The sequence below is a fragment of the Salarias fasciatus genome, chromosome 12 (assembly GCF_902148845.1).
Source record: "Salarias fasciatus chromosome 12, fSalaFa1.1, whole genome shotgun sequence".
Classification (NCBI taxonomy): domain Eukaryota; kingdom Metazoa; phylum Chordata; class Actinopteri; order Blenniiformes; family Blenniidae; genus Salarias; species Salarias fasciatus.
The window spans coordinates 588,501-613,152 of record NC_043756.1 but is presented as its reverse complement, the minus strand read 5'-3'; the positions used below and the strand labels follow the sequence as shown (position 1 = coordinate 613,152).

General features: G+C 52.3%; 2 protein-coding genes across 3 annotated transcripts; one reads left to right on the top strand and one right to left on the bottom strand.

Annotated features, from left to right (window-relative positions):
* The first annotated feature begins 1,445 nt into the window (after window positions 1-1,445).
* On the top strand, window positions 1,446-13,564 carry ydjc (YdjC chitooligosaccharide deacetylase homolog). 2 transcript variants are annotated; one of them, XM_030105779.1, is made up of 6 exons: window positions 1,446-1,509; window positions 5,448-5,623; window positions 6,444-6,603; window positions 11,652-11,751; window positions 11,841-12,018; window positions 12,518-13,564. In XM_030105779.1, exons 2-6 carry the CDS (start codon window positions 5,460-5,462, stop codon window positions 12,834-12,836), a joined length of 921 nt encoding a protein of 306 aa, XP_029961639.1. In that variant the 5' UTR covers window positions 1,446-1,509; window positions 5,448-5,459; the 3' UTR covers window positions 12,837-13,564. The 2 variants fall into 2 exon arrangements, with proteins under 2 accessions (XP_029961639.1, XP_029961638.1); XM_030105778.1 differs by lacking the exon at window positions 1,446-1,509 and adding an exon at window positions 2,762-2,897.
* A 3,844-nt stretch (window positions 13,565-17,408) lies between these two features.
* LOC115398661 (ubiquitin-conjugating enzyme E2 L3) lies at window positions 17,409-22,885 on the bottom strand. Its single transcript, XM_030105545.1, has 4 exons — window positions 22,757-22,885; window positions 20,741-20,836; window positions 20,478-20,664; window positions 17,409-17,871 (listed from the first exon to the last, which is right to left on the bottom strand). The coding sequence occupies exons 1-4, from the start codon at window positions 22,781-22,783 to the stop codon at window positions 17,717-17,719; spliced, it is 465 nt and encodes a 154-aa protein (XP_029961405.1). The 5' UTR covers window positions 22,784-22,885; the 3' UTR covers window positions 17,409-17,716.
* Window positions 22,886-24,652: the final 1,767 nt, after the last annotated feature.

The following is a 24,652-nucleotide window of genomic DNA, read 5'->3' as shown; positions in this document are numbered from 1 at the left end:
TCAGTCAGCTGCGCTGACTGGATATTCGCTAAAGAGATCTGTAATTCAGTTCTTCCTAGTCGAAAAGAACGATAGAGATATCAACAACTCTATTTCTCCTATCCGTAACTATCATTTCAGATATCCACAAATACATTCTTCCTAGGAGAAATGACGTCACTTTTGCCATTCATGTGTATGGGTTACGTCATTCCGCCTATCCATAACTCAGTTGCAGATATCTGCCTCTGAATTACAGATAGTCAAAATTCCAATTCCAGATATCTCCAACCCCTCCTCAATTACAGATATCTACATGTTTCTTTATGGATATCCACAACTCAGTTTTGACTAGGCGGAATTCGTTGTAGATATCTTAAATCAAAGTAACGCCTGGTCAAAATGATGTTGTAGATATCTCAAATGGGAAATACGGATAGGCAAAACTTGATTGTAGATATCTAAAATTATGTTAGAGATATCTTTAATTAATTTCAATAGAGATATCTAACACTGGAGATATCTGCAATTACAATTCTGTCTAAGCAAAATGTAATTAAAGATATCTTGAATGACAATTTTGACTAGACGAAATGACTTTGTAGATATCCGTAATGTGAAACTACTCCTCCCACTTTCAGGCGGAAAGCGGTGAAATGCTGATTTGAACCGAATGTGTAGCGTGGCACGAGGCCAAGTGGCACTCCGCTACACATTTAACTTGAATTTCTTTTATTTTGGTTCTGTAAAGAGCAAAAATATGTATTTTAACACCACAGTTGATACATTCAGGGCTTCCGTGTGTGTTCCCGTTCTCTGAGTGTAATCACGAGACTAACCCTACACCCGAACACACCGTGTAGCGAACGCGCCCTCTACTGGTCAGAGTTAGACACTGCTTTATATAACAACAGCATGGTGCCCAGCACCGTGGCGGACGGTTCCCCCGACCCAGCAGCCTGGCCTCCAGGCCTGGCTCTGCAGGCGGGTGACCGGACCCACGCGCCGGCCACCCCTGGCCGTCTGACTGTCTTCAGGTGGGTCAGCGGACCCACCTGAAGACAGTAGACGAGCTGACTTTATAACACTGGCGATGGATGAAAAAATACAGCCGAAATGAGCAATTTTGCAGAGATTATATTCTGCACTGAAGCTCCATTGCCGTGGCCCCCGCTAAATCGGTTGGATCTAAATAACTTCTGAAGGACTCTGAGCTGCACGATGTTTGTCTGAGTGAGTATATGAGCATGACACACCTAGAAATAAGGTCCAGGTGTCAAAAAACCGGAGTTGCCCTTTAATGAAAATTCTAGATATCCAAAATTCATTGCCCAGTCAGGATGGAGATGTGGAGATCCGCAGTCGTAGTTCCGGATAGTGCAATCTAGGCATTAAATGTTAAAGCGGCTTGCCATACGTGGCCTGTTGTTTAGACGTGGCAGTGACGTCAGAGCGTGGGAAGGCACACCTGTGTCCAGGTGGCGAGCGGCGCGCGGCGCTCGGTCCTTCAGAGACGCCGTGGAGCTTCAGGTGAGTGTTAATTACCGCTCAGGGCAGAAAGAGGAGCCGCCACGCGCCGACACGCTGCTTCTCCCTCACTGCTTTTACCGGAAGCGTCTGACGTGGACTTAATCTCCACGAGCGGTGCTTAGAGGCCACGTGAGGTGGGATGACGTGACGCATTGATCCTTATAGAGAGCGAAGTGAGACTTTCCAGGTTTAAAAGCTCTATTATTCCCTCGCCTGGTAATGACCGCTGCCATCGCACGTGTCAGTTTACAGTCAGCTGCAGTGAAACATTCAATATTCAACATGTTTTACACGTTTTATACACTTTGGCTGCATTATGAACTGCTGCTCCTTCTAATGTGACACAAAAAGAACGTGGTTTCAATTAAAAACAGAGAAAATAAAGATTTTTCGATACTTTTTTAACCCATGCTTGTATTACAAAGTTTAAAAGGCAAAAGTTTGAAAAAAGTGACTTAAAAAGTTTTCAGGTAGATTTTTTTTTTTTTTTAATATTTTAGTAGATTCAAAGAGTTATTCCGAAGTTTTTCAGGGACTTTATTTCATTTGTTAGTATTTTAACTTATAAATCTCTGACTCCGTGCACATAGAAATGCTGCTCTTTCTGTCTGCAGAGTGGAAGATGTGGCATTTTGTGAGACATTTTCACCTCGAAATAGGAAAATAAGTGTGATACTGTTCCAGGTTTTATTCAGGAAAATGCATTATAAATTAGTTTAAATAAGTTACAAATGAGTTTAGGCAGTATTAATGCACATCAGGAAAGTTTTTGTAAAAATGCCTTAAAAACAATGAAATCCAAAAGCAGCTGTTAATAATTAAAAAAACCTGGGGTGTTATGCAACGTTTTGTGTGACTGCTGCTGAGGAGTTCCTCAGTTTTATAAGTCCTTATATACACATATATATATATATATGTGTGTGTGTGTGTGTGTGTGTGTGTATGCGTTTACTCCTATAGCCTATCAGGCAACCTTTGTGTGTCTGTGAGTGTATTTGTGTGTGGTTATGGGTGTACTCCTTTATATTTGTAAGTTCACTGCCAGAGTCTCTGTTCAGCATGTCAACATATCTCCTCGCAGAAGTCTGTTCTCCTCCCATTTCTCTACATGTCAGTTTCAATCCGTCTGAGTTTACTTGAGAGGGTGTATGAGTCTACTTGTAAAGCTCTACGGCCCTGCTAGTATATATCTATGCGTCGCGCTGCACCTCCCACCTGAGGGACGGAACTCTCCATAACACCGCTGCAGTTCTGGTGGGCTCCAGCAGGGGGCGGGCTGGTCTCCCACAGCCCCCGTCACTGCGTCTCGGTAGTCGGAAGTACGGCGTCTCTGCTCCAGGGCCGGGCGGCTTCGGACATAAATGGACTGACGTGTGGGGACAACATGGGTAAGAAGACTCTCAGAGCCGCTCTCTGCCCCGCGGGGCTGTTCCCGGAGGGAGGCTGCCCTCCCGCGGTGACAGCCGGCCGGACGTGCTGACGTAATGGAACGTTAGTTGACGTTGTCGGTGTCGAGATGAGAGGAGCCGACGAGCCCACGTGAGGAGGACTAGAGACCCTCAGAGTGGGACTGTGGGGGACTCGAGACCCTCAGAGTGGGACTTTAGAGGACTCGAGACCCTCAGAGTGAGACTGTGGGGGACTCGAGACCCTCAGAGTGGGACTTTAGAGGACTCGAGACCCTCAGAGTGAGACTGTGGGGGACTAGAGACCCTCAGAGTGGGACTTTAGAGGACTCGAGACCCTCAGAGTGGGACTGTGGGGGACTAGAGACCCTCAGAGTGGGACTTTAGAGGACTCGAGACCCTCAGAGTGGGACTGTGGGGGACTCGAGACCCTCAGAGTGGGACTTTAGAGGACTCGAGACCCTCCGAGTGGGACTGTGGGGGACTACAGACCCTCAGAGTGGGACTTTAGAGGACTCGAGACCCTCAGAGTGGGATTGTGGGGGACTACAGACCCTCAGAGTGGGATTGTGGGGGACTACAGACCCTCAGAGTGGGACTTTAGAGGACTCGAGACCCTCAGAGTGGGACTGTGGAGGACTAGAGACCCTCAGAGTGGGACAGTGGGGGACTAGAAACCCTCAGGCTGGTGTGGACTTTATTTCAGACTCTTTCCTCTCTCGTTGTCTCGTAATTGTCTTTGTGAAACTGAAGGGATGATCAGGCAGGAAGCAGCAGGTCCTGGTGACTCACTTTAAGCTGACTGTAGAATAGAAAATGAGTCCATAAAGGAAACTGATCCATGCTTTTATTCTGAACATTAAATGTGTGTGTGTGTGTGTGTGTGTGTGTGTGTGTGTGTGTGTGTGTGTGGGGAACATTACCCGACTCTTTGAAAGGTGACTTGTTGGACTTGCTGTTTTGATGTAATTCCTTTTTAGCTTTATTACGTTTACAGTTTGACTTTGCTGCTAAATTCACTTTTCAGTGCAGCTTGAATGTTTTACTCTGGTTTTAATCAAGGATTAGTTTTATTTCAGTATTTTCTGAGATTTGTATGTTGTCTTGGGTCGGTAATTTTGGTCGGGCCAGTTTTAAAGTGAGAAAGTATTCAGAAGAACGTTTATTTCAGAATTTAGAGCTGAAAACTGCTGCAGAACCTAAAACAGCAGGATAATGGCCTATTCTGGAATAATCTGCGTGTTGTGGCTGTCAGTGGACTGACCGGTCACCTGCTCAGTGTTTCTTGTACTGCTTCTGAAGCAGTCCAGGTTCCACGACATCTAGACTGAAATCTAGCTGTTCTCCTCTGAAAGCCTCAGATTTCAGACTGAGCTCAGACGCTTCTTCAATTTTAACTTTATTCTTTAAATCATGCTGGTTCTGATGGTCCTGGCCTCTGACGGTCCTGAGGCCTCTGACGGTCCTGAGGCCTCTGACGGTCCTGAGGCCTCTGACGGTCCTGGCCTCTGACGGTCCTGAGGCCTCTGACGGTCCTGGCCTCTGACGTTCCTGAGGCCTCTGACGGTCCTGAGGCCTCTGACGGTCCTGAGGCCTCTGACGGTCCTGGCCTCTGACGGTCCTGACCTCTGACGGTCCTGAGGCCTCTGACGGTCCTGAGGCCTCTGACGGTCCTGGCCTCTGACGGTCCTGACCTCTGACGTTCTGAGGCCTCTGACGGTCCTGAGGCCTCTGACGGTCCTGACCTCTGACGTTCCTGAGGCCTCTGACGGCTTGAGGCCTCTGACGGTCCTGGCCTCTGACGGTCCTGGCCTCTGACGGTCCTGAGGCCTCTGACGGTCCTGGCCTCTGACGGTCCTGAGCCTCTGACGGTCCTGAGGCCTCTGACGGTCCTGAGGCCTCTGACGGTCCTGAGGCCTCTTACGGTCCTGAGGCCTCTGACGGTCCTATGGCCTTGACGGTCCCTGGCCTCTGACGGTCCTGAGGCCTCTGACGGTTCCTGGCCTCTGACGGTCCTGAGGCCTTCTGACGGTCCTGGGCTCTGACGGTCCTGGCCTCTGACGGTCCTTGAGGCCTCTGACGGTCCTGGCCTCTGGACGGTCCCTGAGGCCTCTGACGGTCCTGGCCTCTGACGGTCCTGAGGCCTCTGACGGTCCTGAGGCCTACGTCCCTGAGGCTCTGCGGTCCTGAGCCTCTGACGTGCCTCTGACGGTCCTGAGGCCTCTGACGGTCCTGAGGCCTCTGACGGTCCTGAGGCCTCTGACGGTCCTGGCCTCTGACGGTCCTGAGCCTCTGACGGTCCTGAGGCCTCTGACGGTCCTGGCCTCTGACGGTCCTGAGGCCTCTGACGGTCCTGAGGCCTCTGACGGTCCTGAGGCCTCTGACGGTCCTGAGGCCTCTGACGGTCCTGGCCTCTGACGGTCCTGGCCTCTGGTCTGGTGTTTATTTGGTCCATCCTGAAAATGTTTCCTTCCATGTACTCCCTCTGTCCTCATTATGAGACGTTTGGAGACACTCTGACTGTCCCCTCAGAGACCTGCAGCCATGCCTCAGCCCAGGATGCTGCTGGTGGTGACCGGAGATGACTTCGGCTACTGTCCCCGGAGGACGCGCGGCATCGTGGACGGCTTCCTGTCCGGAGGCGTGTCCAACGTGTCCCTGCTGGTGAACGGCTCGGCGGCCGAGGAGGCGGCGCGGCTGGCCAAGAGGTACGAGGCTCTGCCACGGTCCCCCGCAGAACCCTGCTGGGACCAGCAGAACCTGAGACCGCCTCTAGAGAACCCTGCTGGGACCAGCAGAACCCTGAGACCGTCAGCACCTGCAGAACCCAGCAGGGGGATCCACAGAGAAACAGCCAGCTCTAGGCAGGCCCAGACCCCAACCTTCAGGGCCCAGACCCCTACAGAAACAGCTCTTTAGGTCATGAAGGTCCACGGTTTTGGATCACTGTGGTAGGGGTGTCCCGATCCGATATTGATATCGGATATCGGTCCGATATCAGCCAAAAAACGAGTATCGGATTTTATCGGACTGCATCTAAAATCTCGGATGTAAGCTCTCCGTGAAGCAGTCCATTTTCAGCTCCAGTACTTCTGACAGTAAAAAATAACTGAAGTGGACTTGAATTGGTTGGACTTTAAAAGTATAATTTGTTTTTATTGGAATTATTTAGGCTATTTTTAAGCATCTTCTAATTTATTTTTTTATTTTATTCAACCGCAGAACACTGCAGGTATTATGTTGAAGGTTAAAATTTTTTGTAACCAATTGGTTAATAATAAATGGGTCAGTTTTTCTCATACCTACTGCTGCTGACTCTTGTTCTCTGTGTAACATCACTTGATGAAGCCTTTTCCAACATTCCACACCACAAAATAAGTTAAGTATCTGTGATTCGCGCTGATATCGTATCGGACCAATGTCGGTATCGGCCAAAACTCAAGGTTGCAATGTCGATATCGTATCGGAAGTGAAATAGTTGTATCGGGACATCCCGACACTCTGGACTGACTGTATGTTTCCCTGCAGACACAGGATCCCCATCGGGCTGCACGCCAACCTGACGGAGGGCCGTCCGGTCTGCCCCCTCCCCCAGCACACCTCCACCCTCACCACCCCCCACGGCTTCTTCCACGGAAAGATGGGCTTCAGGCAGGCGCTGCAGCGGGGCCAGCTCAGCATGGAGCAGGTACCAGCAACACACACCAGGGACCAGCAACAAGTACCAGCAACACACACCAGCAATACACACCGGTACCAACAACAACCACACAACCAGTACCAGCGTCTACACAGCCGGTACCAACAACAACTACACAGCTGGTACTAACAACAACCACACTACCAGTACCAGCGTCTACACAGGTGGTACCAACAACAACTACACAGGTGGTACCAACAACAACCACACAACCAGTACCAGCATCTACACAGCCGGTACCAACAACAACGACACAATCGGTACCAGCATCTACACAGTCACTACCAGAAGCACCCACACAACCGGGACCAGCATCTACACAGCTGGTACCAACAACAACGACACAACCGGGACTCACAACAACCACACAACCGGTACCAGCATCTACACAGCCGGTACCAACAACAACTACACAGGTGTTACCAACAACAACCACACAACCGGGACCAACAACAACTACACAGCCGGTACCAGCATCTACACAGGTGGTACCAACAACAACCACACAACCAGTGCCAGCATCTACACAGGCGGTACCAACAACAACCACACAACCAGTGCCAGCATCTACACAGGCGGTACCAACAACAACCACACAACCAGTGCCAGCATCTACACAACCGGTACCAACAACAACCACACAACCGGTACCAGCATCTACACAGGCGGTACCAACAACAACCACACAACCGGGACCAACAACAACCACACAACCGGTACCAGCCTCTCCACAGTCGGTACCAATAACACCCACACAACTGGTACCAGCATCTACACAGCCCGTACCAACAACAACCACACAACCGGTACCAGCATCCACACAACTGGTACCAACAACAACCACACAACGGGTACCAGCATCTACACAGCCCGTACCAACAACAACCACACAACCGGTACCAGCATCCACACAACTGGTACCAACAACAACCACACAACGGGTACCAGCATCTACACAGCCCGTACCAACAACAACCACACAACGGGTACCAGCATCTACACAGCCCGTACCAATAACAACCACACAACCTGGACCAGCATCTACACAGCTGGTACCAACAACAACGACACAACTGGGACTCACAACAACCACACAACCTGGACCAGCATCTACACAGTCACTACCAAAAGCACCCACACAACCGGGACCAGCATCGACACAGCCGGTACCAACAACAACCACACAACCGGTACCAACAACAACCACACAACCGGGACCAACAACAACTACACAGCCGGTACCAGCATCTACACAGGCGGTACCAACAACAACCACACAACCGGTACCAGCATCTACACAGCTGGTACCAACAACAACCACACAACCGGGACCAACAACAACCACACAACCGGTACCAGCATCTCCACAGTCGGTACCAATAACACCCACACAACTGGTACCAGCATCTACACAACCGGTACCAACAACAACCACACAACGGGTACCAGCATCTACACAACTGGTACCAACAACAACCACACAACGGGTACCAGCATCTACACAACTGGTACCAACAACAACCACACAACCGGTACCAGCATCTACACAGTCGGTACCAATAACACCCACACAACTGGTACCAGCATCTACACAACCGGTACCAACAACAACCACACAACGGGTACCAGCATCTACACTACTGGTACCAACAACAACCACACAATGGGTACCAGCATCTACACAGCCGGTACCAATAACAACCACACAACCGGTACCAGCATCTACACAGGTGGTACCAACAACAACCACACAAACAGTACCAGCATCTACACAGCCCGTACCAACAGCAACCACACAACCAGTACCAGCATCTACACAGCCCGTACCAACAACAACCACACAACCAGTACCAGCGTCTACACAGCCGGTACCAACAACAGCTACACAGCTGGTACCAACAACAACCACACAACCGGGACCAACAACAACTACACAGCCGGTATCAGCATTTACACAGGCGGTACCAACAACAACCACACAACCAGTGCGAGCATCTACACAACTGGTACCAGCATCTGCACAGGCGGTACCAACAACAACCACACAACCAGTACCAGCATCTCCACAGTCGGTACCAATAACACCCACACAACTGGTACCAGCATCTACACAACCGGTACCAACAACAACCACACAACGGGTACCAGCATCTACACAGCCCGTACCAATAACAACCACACAACCGGTACCAGCATCTACACAACCGGTACCAACAACAACCACACAACCAGTACCAGCGTCTAAATAGCCGGTACCAACAACAGCCACACAACCGGTACCAGCATCCAAACAGCTGGTTCCAACAACAAACACATCAACCAGGTACCAACAACAACCCAACTGGTACCTACAACCACCACACACCCAGAGACCAACAACCAGTACCAGCATCCACACAACTGGTACCAACAACAACCACACAACCGGTACCAGCATCTACAAAAACGGTACCAACAACAACTACACAACCAGGACCAACAACAACCACACAAACGGTACCAGCATCTACACAGTCGGTACCAATAACAACCACACAACCGGTACCAGCATCTACACAGCCGGTACCAATAACAACCACACAACCGGTACCAGCATCTACACAGCCGGTACCAATAACAACCACACAACCGGTACCAGCATCTACACAGGTGGTACCAACAACAGCCACACAACCAGTACCAGCGTCCACACAGCCAGTACCAACAACGACACAATCGGTACCAGTGTCTAAATAGCCGGTACCAACAATAACCACACAACCGGAACCAACAACAACCACACAACCGGTACCTGCATCCACACAGCCGGTTCCAACAACAAACACTTCAACCAGGTACCAACAACCACCCAACTGGTACCTACAACTACCACACAGATGGTACCAACAACAACCACACAACCAGTGCCAGCATCTACACAACCGGTACCAGCATGTACACAGGCGGTACCAACAACGCCCACACAACCGGTACCAACAACAACCACACAACTGGGACCCACAACAACCACACAACCGGTACCAGCATCTACACAGGCGGTACCAACAACAACCATGCAACCGGGACCAGCATCTTCACAGCCGGTACCAACAACGACACAATCGGTACCAACATCTACACAGGTGGTACTAACAACGACACAATCGGTACCAACATCTACACAGGTGGTACCAACAACGACACAATCGGTACCAACATCTACACAGGTGGTACCAACAACGACACAATCGGTACCAACATCTACACAGGTGGTACCAACAACGACACAATCGGTACCAACATCTACACAGGTGGTACCAACAACGACACAATCGGTACCAGTGTCTAAATAGCCGGTACCAACAACGACACAATCGGTACCAACATCTACACAGGTGGTACCAACGACGACACAATCGGTACCAACATCTACACAGGTGGTACCAACAACGACACAATCGGTACCAACATCTACACAGGTGGTACCAACAACAACCACACAATCGGTACCGACAACAACCACGCAACCTATACCAGCATCTACACAGCTGGTACCAACGATAACCACACAACTAGTGCCAGCATCTACACAGGCGGTACCAACAACGCCCACACAACCTGTACCAGCATCTACACAACCGGTACCAACAACAACTACACAACCGGTACCAGCATCTACACAGCTGGTACCAACAACTACACAACCGGTACCAGCATCTACACAGCTGGTACCAACAACTACACAGCCGGTACCAGCATCTAAACAGGCGGTACCAACAACAATCACACAACCGGGACCAACAACAACCACAAAACTGGTACCAGCACTTACACAGCCGATTCCAACAACAACCACACAACCAGGGACCAACGACAACCACACACTTCTCTACACCTCCTTTTGTTGTTGTGCCCTTGTCTGTTTGTTTCATCAACTTTTTGTTTATTCCACTTTTTTATGGGCAAAAAATAAAATCGGTTCCGGTTCTGTCGGTCTTTGTGTTGACTGTCAATTTTGGTCTCGTCGGTCTTTGTGTTGGTAGTCAGCTCTGTTTTGTTGCTGTTTAGATTGTGATTTGGGATTGTTCTCTTCAGCATGTGGTGTGTTGACAAAACTGTTTTGTATTGTGAATTTGTATATATCTTGTGCTGTGCCCCCCCCCCCCCCCCCCCTTCCCCCTCTCTTTATCTCTCTTTCTTTCTGTCTCTTGCTCTCTGAGCGTTTCCGTCCCGGTCCTGTCTGGCAGCCATGCTCGATGCCGGTTTCAAATAAAGGCAGCAGCAGGAGGAGATTCAGTCTCGTCCTGCTGCTAACATTAAAATCTGTGCGGATAGTAAAAGGCTGCAATCTTACAATATTGCACGCCCCAGCTGCCGAACAGGACAAGGGGAAAAACAACAACCACACAACCGGTACCTGCATTTACACAACTGATACCAGCATCTATACGGCCAGTACCAACAACAACCACACAACCGGTACCAACAACAACCACCACACAACCAGAGACCAACATTCACACAACCAGTACCAGCATCTACACAACTGGAACCGACGACAACCACACAATCGTTACAAACAACAACCACACAACCGGTACCAGCATCGACACAGCCGGTACCAACAACAACCATGCAACCAGTACCAGCATCTATACAACTGGTACCAACAACAACCATGCAACCCGAACCAACAACAACCACACAACCGGTATCAACAACAACCGCACAACCGATACCAAGAACAACCACCCAATCGGTACCAACAACGACTACATGACCACAGACTAACAACCACACAACCGGTACTAGCATCTACACAGCCGGTACCAATAACAACCACACAACCGGTACTAGCATCTACACAGTCGGTACCAACAATAACCACACAACCGGTACCAGCAAGCAACCACACAACCAGGAACAACAACCACACAACCGGTACCAACAACAAACACATGACCGGTACTAGAATCTACACAACCGGAACCAACAATAACCACACAACCAGGTCTTTAAACCAGATCCAGGTCCACTCAGCTGTGCTCCTCCTTCAGGTGGAGGCGGAGCTGAGAGCCCAGGTCCGGCTCTTTGTGGACCTGATGGGTCACCTGCCTGAACACATGGACGGACACCAGCACGTGCACGTCCTGCCAGGTGGGACGGACACACACCCAGACCGATGCCAACAACACACACTCCTCCTCACAGCCACTCATCCTGTGTGTGTGTGTGTGTGTGTGTAGAGGTGCGTGACGTGTTTGCTCAGGTTCTGTCAGAGCTCAGGATTCCCTACACCCGGGTCCCGGTGGAACCCGGTCTACACTCTTGTACCTGGCTTCCTGCCCACCTACACCGCTTCTACGACCAGGTGGAGAAGGATGCAGTGAACTCCATCCCCGTCTTCAGACGCCACGGAATCAGGTGTGTGTGTGTGTGTGTGTGTGTGTGTGTGTGTGTGTGTGTGTGTGTGTGTGTGTGTGTGTGTGTGTGTGTGGTGTGTGTGTCCACAGCCCCTCCATCGCAGCTTATTGATCAGCATGAAGCAAAACGCCACATTTCATTGAATTTTGCATCGTTAAGAAAAAAAAAAAATGCTAAAATTGTTGAACTGTGGTAATTTGACACCAGCCTCGTTGTTGTCTCAGACGTGTGCGCGCGCACGCGTTTTTCTATACTTGTGGGGAACAAATGTCCCCACAAGGATAGGAAAACCTGCACGATGTGCCTTGTGGGACCTTCTTCCGGTCCTAATGAGGGGAAACAGTGTTTTCTTGACCATGTTGTTGTTACTGAAAAAAGTCAAAGGTCAAAACATTTCTTTAGGGTTAGGCTGTGTTGTGGTCTGGGTTAGGGGCTAGTAAATGCATTATGTCGATGAGTGTCCTCACAAGGACAGAAATACAAACCTGTGTGTGTGCAGGTGGCCGGACGTCTACCTGGGCCTGACCACCATGGGGCTCAACATGTCGGTGTCCAGCCTGCAGAGGGCGCTGGGCCACGCCCTGGAGGCGGGGCCGGCAGGCCCCGGCCCCAGCCCCGGCGGGCCGCCAGTCACGGCCGAGCTCATGGTGCACCCGGGATACCCCAGTCAGCCGCTGGAGGGGGGCTGTGGCGAGGGTCCCGACGAGTTCTCCCAGTCCGCCGAGCGCCAGCACGAGCTGAGCGTGCTCACCGCGCCCGCCGTGCTGGAGCTGTACGGCCAGCAGGGGGTGCAGCTGTGCGCCTTCAGAGACCTCTGAGAGCCAGCGCGCATGCACGAACACACACACACACACACACACACACACACCCCAGGCTGGCAGTTGAAGGGTCACACAGTTAAACCATGAGATGAAAGAGAAAATCTTCTCAATCCTTCTGCTGACTTGAGCTCCTGATCCGGTCTGGAACCACCCCGACGTGAGGCTGACTGGACCGGCTCCCACCGACGCTCTGACACTGAGATCCAGCTCAGAGGCAAACTAAAGATGCTTTTTCTGCCAAATGGAACCTTTTTCATGTTTCACAGTTTTAAAGTTACAATAGGTCAGAAATGTAATAGAACAACACAAATCATTCCCACTTCTCACCCGTCATTGAAGAAACACTCCCCTTCAACAACCTGTGGTCTTCATCAGTGAACGTCTGGGTTTCGTGTTTTTCTGGAGAGTTCTGCTGGAATAACTTGGGCCACACTCCTGAACTCTCTCAACTCACTTCGACGTCGTGTGACGGAACATGACTGAACCTGAAACGGTTGATTGAATGGATGGTTTCACTGTGAAAATGAATCTTTTCCTTCTTCTGAAAGTGTTTTCATCCTGTGTTCCAGGTTTTCATCGACCTCTGACCTTCCCGTGTGGCTTCAAATGAAGCATCTGTCATGTTTTTAAATGAGGAAGGAAAAACAACCAGAATGTCTGAAATGGGAGTGAAGTTTTTTTTAAAAAAAAAAAAGAAGAAAAACGGGTTAAACTAATTAAACAGTGTAATGTCTCACTCCAGTCCCTTCTGTAGCTCTTCTACAGCCTTCTCAGGAGGGCGACCCCCCCCCCCCCCCCCCAGCCTGCTGCCACGTCCCTCTTTCATACAGTCAGTGTCTGTGCAGCTTGAAAGCAGAAATACTCAGACAGGCAGTTTCGACTGTACTTTCACCTCCAGCATCAGAAAAATGCTGCATGAACACATGAACAACATGAAAAACTGGATTTTCATTACAGAGGGTCTGGACCGGAGTCCCCCGGGGCTCCGGATGGACCGGCGTCCCCCCGGGGCTCCGGATGGACCGGCGTCCCTGGTTTTCATTCATGGTTGGGGGACGCCCACTGAGACGTCTTCAGTTGAGCGGTTCTGAACAGTAAGCAGAGCTAAGGGAGCCCTGCTAGCACGGCGGCGTTGGCATCGCCGCGGGGCTGAAGGCTGCAGAGCAACAAGAACAGATGAGGGTTCGTGGATTTTGTTGGAAATGTGAAAATTGCACTTATATATGTCTTTAAAATGTTTGTATCTGAAAATGTTTAACTTTTTAGAATTGTACAAATACACACAAAAAAAAAAAAAAAACAAAGGGAAAATTTGTCCACACATTTTTGGAGGTGAAGTCCAACACTGAAAAGTTTCTGATCACTGTTGTGTTCACAGTATCACAGACTGTTCTCACTACAACGTCAACCTGAAAACGCTCTCTGTGGTTGATTTCTGTCAAAACTCTCAGATTTGTTCCCAAAGCAACAACCTAAAGACATTTTCATGCTCCTCATGGTCTCAACTTGAAGTTTTCTTAATTTGTAATAATCAGTTTGAATCCTGATCTGACTGTCTTCACGGTTTGAGGAACTGAAGCGACGTTCCAGCTGGCTTCAGGAGCTGACGTGCTGCGATACCGCGTCGTGCCAGCAGATGGTGTTGTGGGTCATGGACATGGTCCCTGACAAAGAATAAAATATGAAACAGTGCCACCCGGTGGACGAGGCTGGCGTCACTCGGACCTCGGCTCCCTGTCTGTGTCTGGAGTCCGTCCGTCCTCTAATCTTTATGTCCGTGACTCAAACTGTCAAGACAGACTGGAACTGAGGACAGTCTGCAGACCAATCAATGAGCCCAAGCTTGTTTGGAGGGTTTCTTTCCCCCATGAACACAGAAACAGAACAATGTCCTGTCTTCTCCAGAACGATGTCCCATCTCCTGTCTCATCAGGCTCGTCTCCGTCAGGGTGTCCCCTCTGGTCCTCCAGGTTCCGCCTTCCTGCCTGTGTCCCTCTACCTCAGTCTCCTGTTCCCGTTGTCCTCCAGCTGGTAGAAGTGTCTCCCGGGTTCCATGGTGGCGCTCCGGCTGGACATGGACCTTCAGGACACCTGATTCAGAGAAACCTTTCAAAGAGCATGCCGTGGACTGTCCAGGGTGAAGCTTTAATGTCCCACTGTTTCCTCAGTTTCCCTGAGCTCCAGCTTCACAAAGCAAGACGTGAAGATTTCAGCCTGAAACTGAATGTTTTCACCAGAACTCAGTGGCTGAAGTGAACTTCATTAAAGCTGGGGTTGGCGATCTTGGAAAACTAGCATGTATTCGAATGTAGCATCTCCCCAAGGCTCCGCCCAGCTCCCGCCCAGCTCCCGCCCAAATCCCACCCCAATGGGACGCTTACAGGCACGAGCACCGCTGTTACAGCACTAACCTGTCCTCAGCGCTTCGTTTCTTTGTTTTTCTTTATTTGCACTACGCCAAGTTGTGGCGCACTGAACGGTAAGTAAACCCCCAAACATTCTTCTCCGCCATTCTGCAACGACGCTCCGTCCTTCTCAGCTTGGCAACGCGTGCACTGAACAGGGTCAGTGCACGCCGTTCACATGTACGCGCAGGGGGTTGCCGTTTTTCATGTTTTACTCCTGCTGTAGATAGCAGATATTTTCCAAACTACTTTAAGAACACGCTATGAATTGCTTCCAATCGGGTCATAAAGATCATTTTAACCAGTATTTAAATGTATCTAATTCAGATCGCCAACCCCAGCTTTAAAAGAATACTCTGAAGATTTTGGACCCAGGCCCTATCCCGATCATTTACACAGTGAGATAAGCTCATAAATACCTTTTTTGTGTCCGTTCGTCCAGCCGCTGGCTCCCAGCTGTTAGCATCGTAGTTAGCTTAGCTCAACTGCTGGAGGTGAAGAGGAAACAGAGCCGGACTGACGAAAGTGGACAAAGTCGTCCTTCCAGTGGTCCAGGGGACGGCGTATTAGCACGTGAAGTCAATCTGAATGGTTATAAAACATTTTAAAAGACGCGTTTTCTTTTCAATCCATTAAAATAACGTTTTGATATACAGACCTGCGCATGGCAGCGCTCCCTGAAGGATATACCGGCGCACAGCAGCTGAGTCTATGCTTCTGCTGCTGTGCTCCGGCATATCCTTCCGCGGAGCGCTATGCTTCTGCAGATCTGTGTGTATCAACATGTTATTTTAATGGATTGAAAAGAAAACGCGTCTTTTAAAATGTTTTATAACCATTCAGATTGACTTCACGTGCTAATACGCCGTCCCCTGGACCACTGGAAGGAGGACTTTGTCCACTTTCGTCAGTCCGGCTCCGTTTCCTCTTCACCTCCAGCAGTTGAGCTAAGCTAACTACGATGCTAACAGCTGGGAGCCAGCGGCTGGACGAACGGACACAAAAAAGGTATTTATGAGCTTATCTCACTGTGTAAATGATGGGGATAGGGCCTGGGTCCAAGATCTTCAGAGTATTCTTTTAAGAGGTTGATTTTTCAACACGGACTTCACTTAACGTCTCAAAGCGGTTCTACTTCTCAAAACCACCACAATTCTCAGCGATTTTATTGTGGCAATGCTGCCATTGTGACGAGATCCACCAGAAGACCAACAGGACCACCTGGAGGACCACCTGGACCCCCCGGCCCGGGTCAGCACACACACGCAGCAGGCAGACAGTGAGGCCACATGGTCAGCCATCTTTATTATGAAACAATATTGGGATCAGATCAGAGCTGTTACATGGTGGGTGGGTTGGAGCCCTGCAGTCCCCCGTCCCCCCTCCCCCGACAGCCAGCCCTCTCCCAGCTGCCTTCAAGGTGCACTTCCCAGGGCCGCCTCCGGGAGCCGGGCTTCATTCCAGCTGAGTGCGCCCCCTGCAGGCGGTGGGTGGTATGGAACCGGAGAAGACGTTACCCCGACACGACCATCCCACTGCTCCACCGTCCCACACACCCAGGGCCAATCACTGTGGTTTGGGTTGTTAAAGGGGTGAGGAGCCGCTGCAGTGTCTCGTCTGTCCTCCCTGGAGCTGATCTCTGGTCTGTCCTCCCTGCAGTCTGCAGACCGCCCAGTCAGCAGAGGACTGGATGGACTGACGTGAAGGACCGTCCTGTCTCGTCCTGACTGGACTCCACTGTCCTCTAGCTCTTCCATGATGGAGACAGAGTGTCTCCATCTGTCCAGCTGCTCTGCAGACTGAGGACAGCGTCTAGTCCAACAATCATCAGCTTTAGTCCACGAGGACAGCAAGGCTTACACTCTAGCAGCTAGTCTGTCCACCTGAGGCTGTCTCTGGAGACAGACTGCCGCCTGTCCAATCAAGCTGCAGCATCTAGTCTGTCCCCTGTCCTACACCCTGTCCAGCCGAGACACTGCAGGGACTCACTGTGAGCTGTGGACACCAGGTCTGAGGAGTGTCTGGCTGTGAGTGTGAGTGTGTGTGTGTGTGTGTGTGTGTGTGTGTGTGTGTGTGTGTGTGTGTGTGTGTGTGTGTGTGTGTGTGTGTGTGTGTGTGTGGTGGGGGGGGGGGGGGGGGGGGGGGGGGGGTACAGTGTAGAGCCTCAGGTTTGAGTGACGGAGGAGGTGATGAGACGGAGGGACAGACAACTCCACCCTTCTGCTTCTTCCACTTTAACAAAGAGTAGAAAGTTAGAAATGGTTTGGAGACGTATGGCTGGGGGGGAGGGGGGGCTGTCTGATCCACAAGTCCTGGATGGGGGGGCAGAGGTGGGGGGCCGGATTCAGCTGGGCGACTCCACGGCTGTGAGGAGGAGGAGGAGGAGGAGTGAGATGAGAGCAGGAGAAGAGGGGAGAAGGGGGATGGGGGTTTGGTTTGGGGGCAGAGAGGGGCTACGAGCCGGCCAGGTGATCAGTCCATTGGCCGCTTCTCTCCGTGTTTCTTCGTAAACTCTTCAGCATTCTTCAAGAATTTTTTACGGTCCTTTGAGTATTCCTCTGCGAGGTCGGCCCTCAGCGGGTGCTCCGGCTGCGGGTCGTTCACCAGGGCGATGAGCGACTGGATGACTGCAACACACACACACACACACACACACACACACACACACACACAGACACACACACACACAGACACACACAGACACACACAGACACACACACACACACACACAGACACACACAGACACACAGACACACACACACACAGTCAGGGAGGGCTTCATCTGCACACCACCCTCCTGATGGACAGGGATCCGTCTCACACAGCCATCAGCTGTCCTTCACCTGCTGCCCAGCAGAGGGCGCTCTACACCAACGGCGTGTGGGGCCTTAGCCAGGCGGCTAGCATTAGCGCCAGCGCGGCCTGTCAGGACCACCAGCAGGACCACCTGCCATACGGGACCCACAGGTCCTCCTGCCGTCGGGTGCCGGGACAGACAGCAGGGGGCAGTAAGACGGAGGACGCCGTCCCTCGCTGCTGAAAGCTGCGCCTGCTGCTTCCTTGTTCAGCTGTAAACACCCGGGGTTTATGGTCCTGGTGTGGAGGAGGAGTCACGGCGAGTCTCTGTCCAACAGGCCAGTGAGGACCACAGGTCCTCCAGCTGGACTCAGGGTGACCTTCCAGTCCTGGTCTGGACTCTCCCTGAGCAGAGGCTGTGGGAGCCCGGCTCTCCTGGACTCTGCTCATTCAGAGCGATCCGTCCCTCCAGGTGGAGCAGCGCTTCGGCTGGACTCTGAGCGGGGCGTGTCTTTATGGCTGCAGCTCTCTGCAGTCCACAGTCACCACGTCACCACAACAGTCCTGGAGGCTGAGGGGGTCCACAGGACCGCCAGGCCTGAGGGGGTCCACAGGACCGCCGGGCCTGAGGGGGTCCACAGGACCGCCAGGCCTGAGGGGGTCCACAGGACCGCCTGAGGGGGTCCACAGGACCGCCAGGCCTCCGCAGGCCTGAGGGGGTCCACAGGGACCGCCTGAGGGGGTCCACAGGACCGCCAGGCCTGAGGGGGTCCACAGGACCGCCTGAGGGGGTCCACAGGACCGCCAGGCTGAGGGAGTACAGGACCGCCTGAGGGGGTCCACAGGACCGCTGAGGGGGTCCACAGGACCAGCCTGAGGGGGGTCCACAGGACCGCCAGGCCTGAGGGGGTCCACGGGACCGCCAGGCCTGAGGGGGTCCACGGGACCGCCAGGCCTGAGGGGGTCCACGGGACCGCCAGGCCTGAGGGGGTCCACAGGACCGCCTGAGGGGGTCCACAGGACCGCCAGGCCAGAGGGGGTCCACAGGACCGCCTGAGGGGGTCCACGGGACCGCCAGGCCTGAGGGGGTCCACGGGACCGCCAGGCCTGAGGGGGTCCACAGGACCGCCTGAGGGGGTCCACGGGACCGCCAGGCCTGAGGGGGTCCACAGGACCGCCTGAGGGGGTCCACGGGACCGCCAGGCCTGAGGGGTCCACAGGACCGCCTGAGGGGGTCCACGGGACCGCCAGGCCTGAGGGGGTCCACGGGACCGCCAGGCCTGAGGGGGTCCACGGGACCGCCACGCCTGAGGGGGTCCACAGGACCGCCTGAGGGGGTCCACAGGACTGCCAGGCCAGAGGGGGTCCACAGGACCGCCTGAGGGGGTCCACAGGACCGCCAGGCCTGAGGGGGTCCACAGGACCGCCAGGCCTGAGCCGATTTACACTATAATCACGATTTACGATGCTGCACAGCCGAGAGGATCACATCAGGTGTTTTCCACCTTGTCGCTGTTCCATCTGGAGACGAGCCGTCACCGGAGCAGCTGCTGGTCTGAGGCAGGGCGTCAAAGCCCCCACAGCAGCCCCCCACACCCTCCACCCCACAGAAAACCCTTCAGTGAAGTCATTCTATGCCAGAGTGATAAAAACGAGGCATGAACCCGTCCGTCCCACAGAACGCTACAGAACCAGAGATCCGTCTGCTCCGGGCTGCAGATTATACTGTCAACAATACTGTGCTCAAATACAAGTTTCTGCACAAAACTGTGCAGAAACTTATAATATAGTGGCTGAACGTCAGAGCCAAAGGCTGCACTGCATATATCCAGACTCCTGTAGCGGAAATTAAAAGTATTTCAAAGTCAGATTCCTTTCAAACAAGTTCAAACCTACTGAGTACAGTTTGGCACAGGCTGGTCTGAAGGCGTCGGATGGAGGGTTCTCCCGGTTCTGTCCAAACTAACGCTTTATAAACTCTCTGTGCTTTGAGCTGTTCTCATGAAACCTGGTCCAGCTGTAGTCCAGGAGCTGCTGGATGCAGGCAGAGGATCGCTGTGGCTGCTTCATTCTTATCATCAGGTTTTTCAATGAATGAAGCGAGGGTGAAAATGTCATTTTTTTCCTCTCCTTCAACAAAATGTTCTCAGCCATGTTGAAATAGTGTCGACAGATGTTGACAGAATTCAGTGTTTTCTATTAAAACTAATGTATTAAAAGCAACGCGCCAATATCGTGATATCAAATTTTCATATTGGTACATACCTACCCAGGACCCAGAGCCCCCAGGTCTGAGGTCCCCAGGACCCAGGGCCCCCAGGTCTGAGGTCCCCAGGACCCAGGGCCCCCAGGTCTGAGGTCCCCAGGACCCAGGGCCCCCAGGTCTGAGGTCCCCAGGACCCGATGTGTTTGAGGCTCAGTACGAAGCCAGACTCACCTTGGTCGGTTTTGGTGGCGGGCTTCCAGTTCTCTGCGCTGATCACGGGCAGGCAGACCTGGCCCTTCTCGTCGATGTTGGGGTGGTAGATCTTGGTCTTGAATGTGATCTTGGGGGGCTTGAAGGGGTACTCGGTGGGGAAGATGATCTCGATCCTGAATGCACCTTTGTCATAAGGAGGGTTGTCCTGAAAGCGAGAGGCGGGGTCAGAGGCCGGGTCAGAGGTCTACAGAGGCCAGGGTTCTGCAGGGTTCCGTACTCACAGGAACGATGAGGCCTTGCCATGACAATAGGTTCGACTCTTCAACTTGAATGTTTCTGAAGTTTTTCATTCCAGACTTACGAATTTCTTCGAGTTCCTGAGACGACAGACATAAAAAAGGAAAAAGAAAAACAAAGTGACATTCTGAGCCAGAAACCATGCAGACTGAAGCGAGCAGCCGGACTGTCCCGGTTCTGTTCAGGAACTCGTCCTCTCCCCGTCTGGACCACATGCTGTGGAACTCCAGACGTTTTTAGAGACAGGACAGAGACCAGGCTGGGACCAAATGCTGCTTTAGTGCTTTAGGCGCCGATTCGATTTCAGCTGTGATTGGTGTTTTCCAGTCGTCTTTAACAGCAGATCATGTGGAACAGTCCGATGAAGATGTGTGAGGTCTTCCTCACAGTGGAACCCTTCCACCCCTGCACAGACCCTCACGCTTCACCCAGCTCTACCGGAGCAGCAGGACTAAAGAACTTGAAGACAACGGCGGACCCCTGTGACCCCTGTGACCCCTGTGACCTGTGACCACTGTTGCCATAGCAACAGATGCTTCCCAGCAGCTGCAGATCCAGTTCTGTTGAGTGAAAAGCTGTCAGGTGAAGCATGAACGAAGTCCCTACACGCCTGAAACACTCTTTAAAGAGTTTTACAAACATGAATGACATTTTCTAACCAGAAACTCCGACACCCTGTCCGTCCGGTACGCTCTGCATCTGATCTCATTCACCGCTGTGACGTTAGCGCTTCTCCTGGGTTGGATGAAGAAGATCTCCGGTTCTGGATCCGGACGGACGACCAGGGGTGAGTAACGGTCACGTTTCTTACAAACACAGAACACAAGAGGAAAAGAGCCACACGGAAAGCTTCTGGCTTTTCTGGGCTTTGGAGGACTTGAACAAAACGTCAATCTGCGATCTAGAACATGCCGGAGTGTCTGCAACATCCGCCTGTCGCTGTTCTCCAGTCAGCTGTGAGGTTGTCAGGTTCTGTGCATCAAGCGCTTTTCTAGAAGCGTCACGCTTCCAGAGCGATGGAGCACTTCAGATCCTCCAGACGGGCCGAGCAGGCGTCGGACTCCAACCGCTGCAGAAACATTCTGAGAACCGGAGCTCCAGAACCGCTCAGCGTCTGTACAACATGCCACAGTTCAGAGAACCGAACCAGCCCAGAGGTTCTACGACCAGAACTCCACAACGTGTCCGTTTATATCCCCAGCACGTCAGTCTGAACCGGTCCAAACATCCAGAACCGCCACAGTTCTGGAAACCGTCAGTCCGTAGAGCCAGAGTTTGGAGAACAGCTGGAGAACAGCGGACTGTTCCCTCAGGAACACCGCGTGCCCCGCACCGGGCCGGGCCACTTCCGGGTGGCGTTAGTCCTCAGAAACCCACCTGGAGCAGAGACCCTGTCAGCCCCACACACACACACACACACACACACACACACACCCCGCGCAGTGTGCTCGACCCGCTCCAAACACACCGAACCGGTCCGAACTGAGGGTACAGCTGGAGCTGAGACCCGCTGGCGGCGGGGGACCCGGGTCCGGTCCGGGGAGCCGGTCCGGCTCCCGGGGGTCTGGAGCCCCGCCGCTGCCCCGCTAGCTCTCTGAACCGGATAGCGGTTTAGCTGATTAGCGTCGCCTGTCCGCGGACAGCCTCACGGCGGCCGCCATTAATCTCGCTAAGTGGGCCACGCAGCCGCGTGCGCCCGGTGTCGGCGGGAGAGGACCGCGACCCGGCCCGCTGCCCGGGCCCCGGGACGCCCCGTCCGCTCCGCCGGAGGCTGCGTCGGGACTCCGGCCTAATTCGCCGGTGAGACGGCGACGGCAGCTCGGCTCGGCGGACGGCGGTGACCTCCCGGGGCTCACCGCCGCTGGCGGGCCACGCCGGTCGCTCCTCGCGGCGCCGCGGCGCCCGGAGCCGGCCGAGGCACCGAGCGACCGCGTCCGCCCGGACCCGACGCCTGATCACCCGGCGGGGAGGAGTAGAAAATAACGGGACCGGAGATTTACCTTGGCCAGCCTCCTGCTCGCCGCCATCTTGAAACTACTGTGTGCTCCCAGAATTCACCGCGCGGGGAATATGGGCCCGGTCCCGGGCCTCGGTCCGGGCGGCCGTTACCGTTACCCAAAATCAACACCAATCCGCCAAGGAGGGCCCTGCTCGGCTCCGGAGCTCCGCCGTCTGAAGCTGCGGAGCTGCAGGAACCGGCTGCGGCTCAGAGACCCCGGTCGGCTGAGAGAAGGATGGGTGGCCCCGAGGCTTCATTTGAATTCAGATTGATTTTTGCTGGGATTTAAACTGTGTCATGAATCCAACAGCAGACCGTTCCAATCATAAACACATACACCTTTCTCAATAAGATAAACTCCTCTCATGATATGGACCAGATAGGAAGTGTTGACCGTGGCGGTTTTTCTACCCACAGAGTAAGTCCTTCTCTTCTGTTTGCTCTGTACGCCACTCATATAGCAGAATAGATTATTTCTTTATTGACCAGTCTCTGCTCCCCTCTGTCTCAAAAGCGGAACGCTCAGCTGTCTCTGAATCAGATCTCGCCCCTGGATTATTAGATGTCACATTTCGTCTTTACAGTTGGGTGTGTCCCTCTTAGAAGTTAGACAGAGGTCTCCTGGCTGATGAGGCTTTTTGTGAAATGATATCCCAGAAAATTGATGACTTTATTGAATTCAACAAGAAGGATAACATTTCCCCTTCCCTCCTCTGGGAAACACGAGAAGCTGTTGTCAGAGGGGAGATTGTAGCATACTCCTGAGGCTCATGCATCGAAAAGAAGTGAAGAAGAGGAACTCATTAAATCACGATGACTGGTGGATGAGCAGTACTGTATCTCGCGCTCCTGAACTCTTTAAAAGAAAGTTGTACCTTCAAACACAGTGTAATTTGTTATCAACTGAGAAGACAGAATGTCTCCTGTTAAAACCACGGGGCTATGTGAGCATGGTGGTGAAGCTGGCCGTTTGCTGGCACACCGCCTGCAGCGCCGCTCAGTCTCTCAACAGATCCCTCAAATCCACAAAGATAACGGTGAACTAACTATTGACCCAGAAGACATTAATGAAATATTCACTTTGTTTTATTCAAATCTTTATACAGTCCAAGGTTGAGTGATCCACTTCTTTTTTATTTCTTGTGCAAAATAATATATAAAGTGCAAAAAGTGCAAAAGAAAAAAAAAAAGCACATGAGAGGATTTTCAGGAGCACAGCTTCCCCAGCAGCAGCTGCCACCACCACAGCAATCACCCCTGACTGAAATACACTCACCGAACAGGGTCAAAGCGTAGCACTCCAAGAGGCGTAAAACATAATACTAGGTCTCTCACAAAAAAACTCAAATGATAATCTAAAGAAAACAACACCCATACTTAAGAATGAACCCAATTAAAGCTGCGTGCTAGTGCTTCACTCCCTGCTATTGCCGTTGACGTCTCGCGCTCGCTAAACTGACATTAACGCCACACACTGCGGCCTCCAGTCTTTGCGCCCCTGATGGAGATGAAGTGGAACTGGTCAAAGATATTCTAGACATGTTTCATCAGTGTCCTCTGCCAGAATTTCATACAGACTTTGAAGTGTGTATGTCAAAGTCAGGAGATTGAGGATGGGGGCAAGGGGGGGGGGGGGGGGGGGGAAGAGGGGGGGGGGGCAGTTCATGCAGCCCAGAGTGGACTGGTGTGGCAGGAAAAGAAGGCATTTTTGAGGGCTTGTTATGGGGAGACTGAGCGACAGATCAAAAAAAGCTGGCTGATTATTGAAGGTCAGTGTGTGTAGATGCAGCCTGCTGAGTTTGGGCTCATTTGGTCCAAACTCCGAGGAGTTCAGTTCATTTGAATAACTGGAAGCCAAACGACATTTCCACATAGACAATGAATGGGTTTTAGAGAA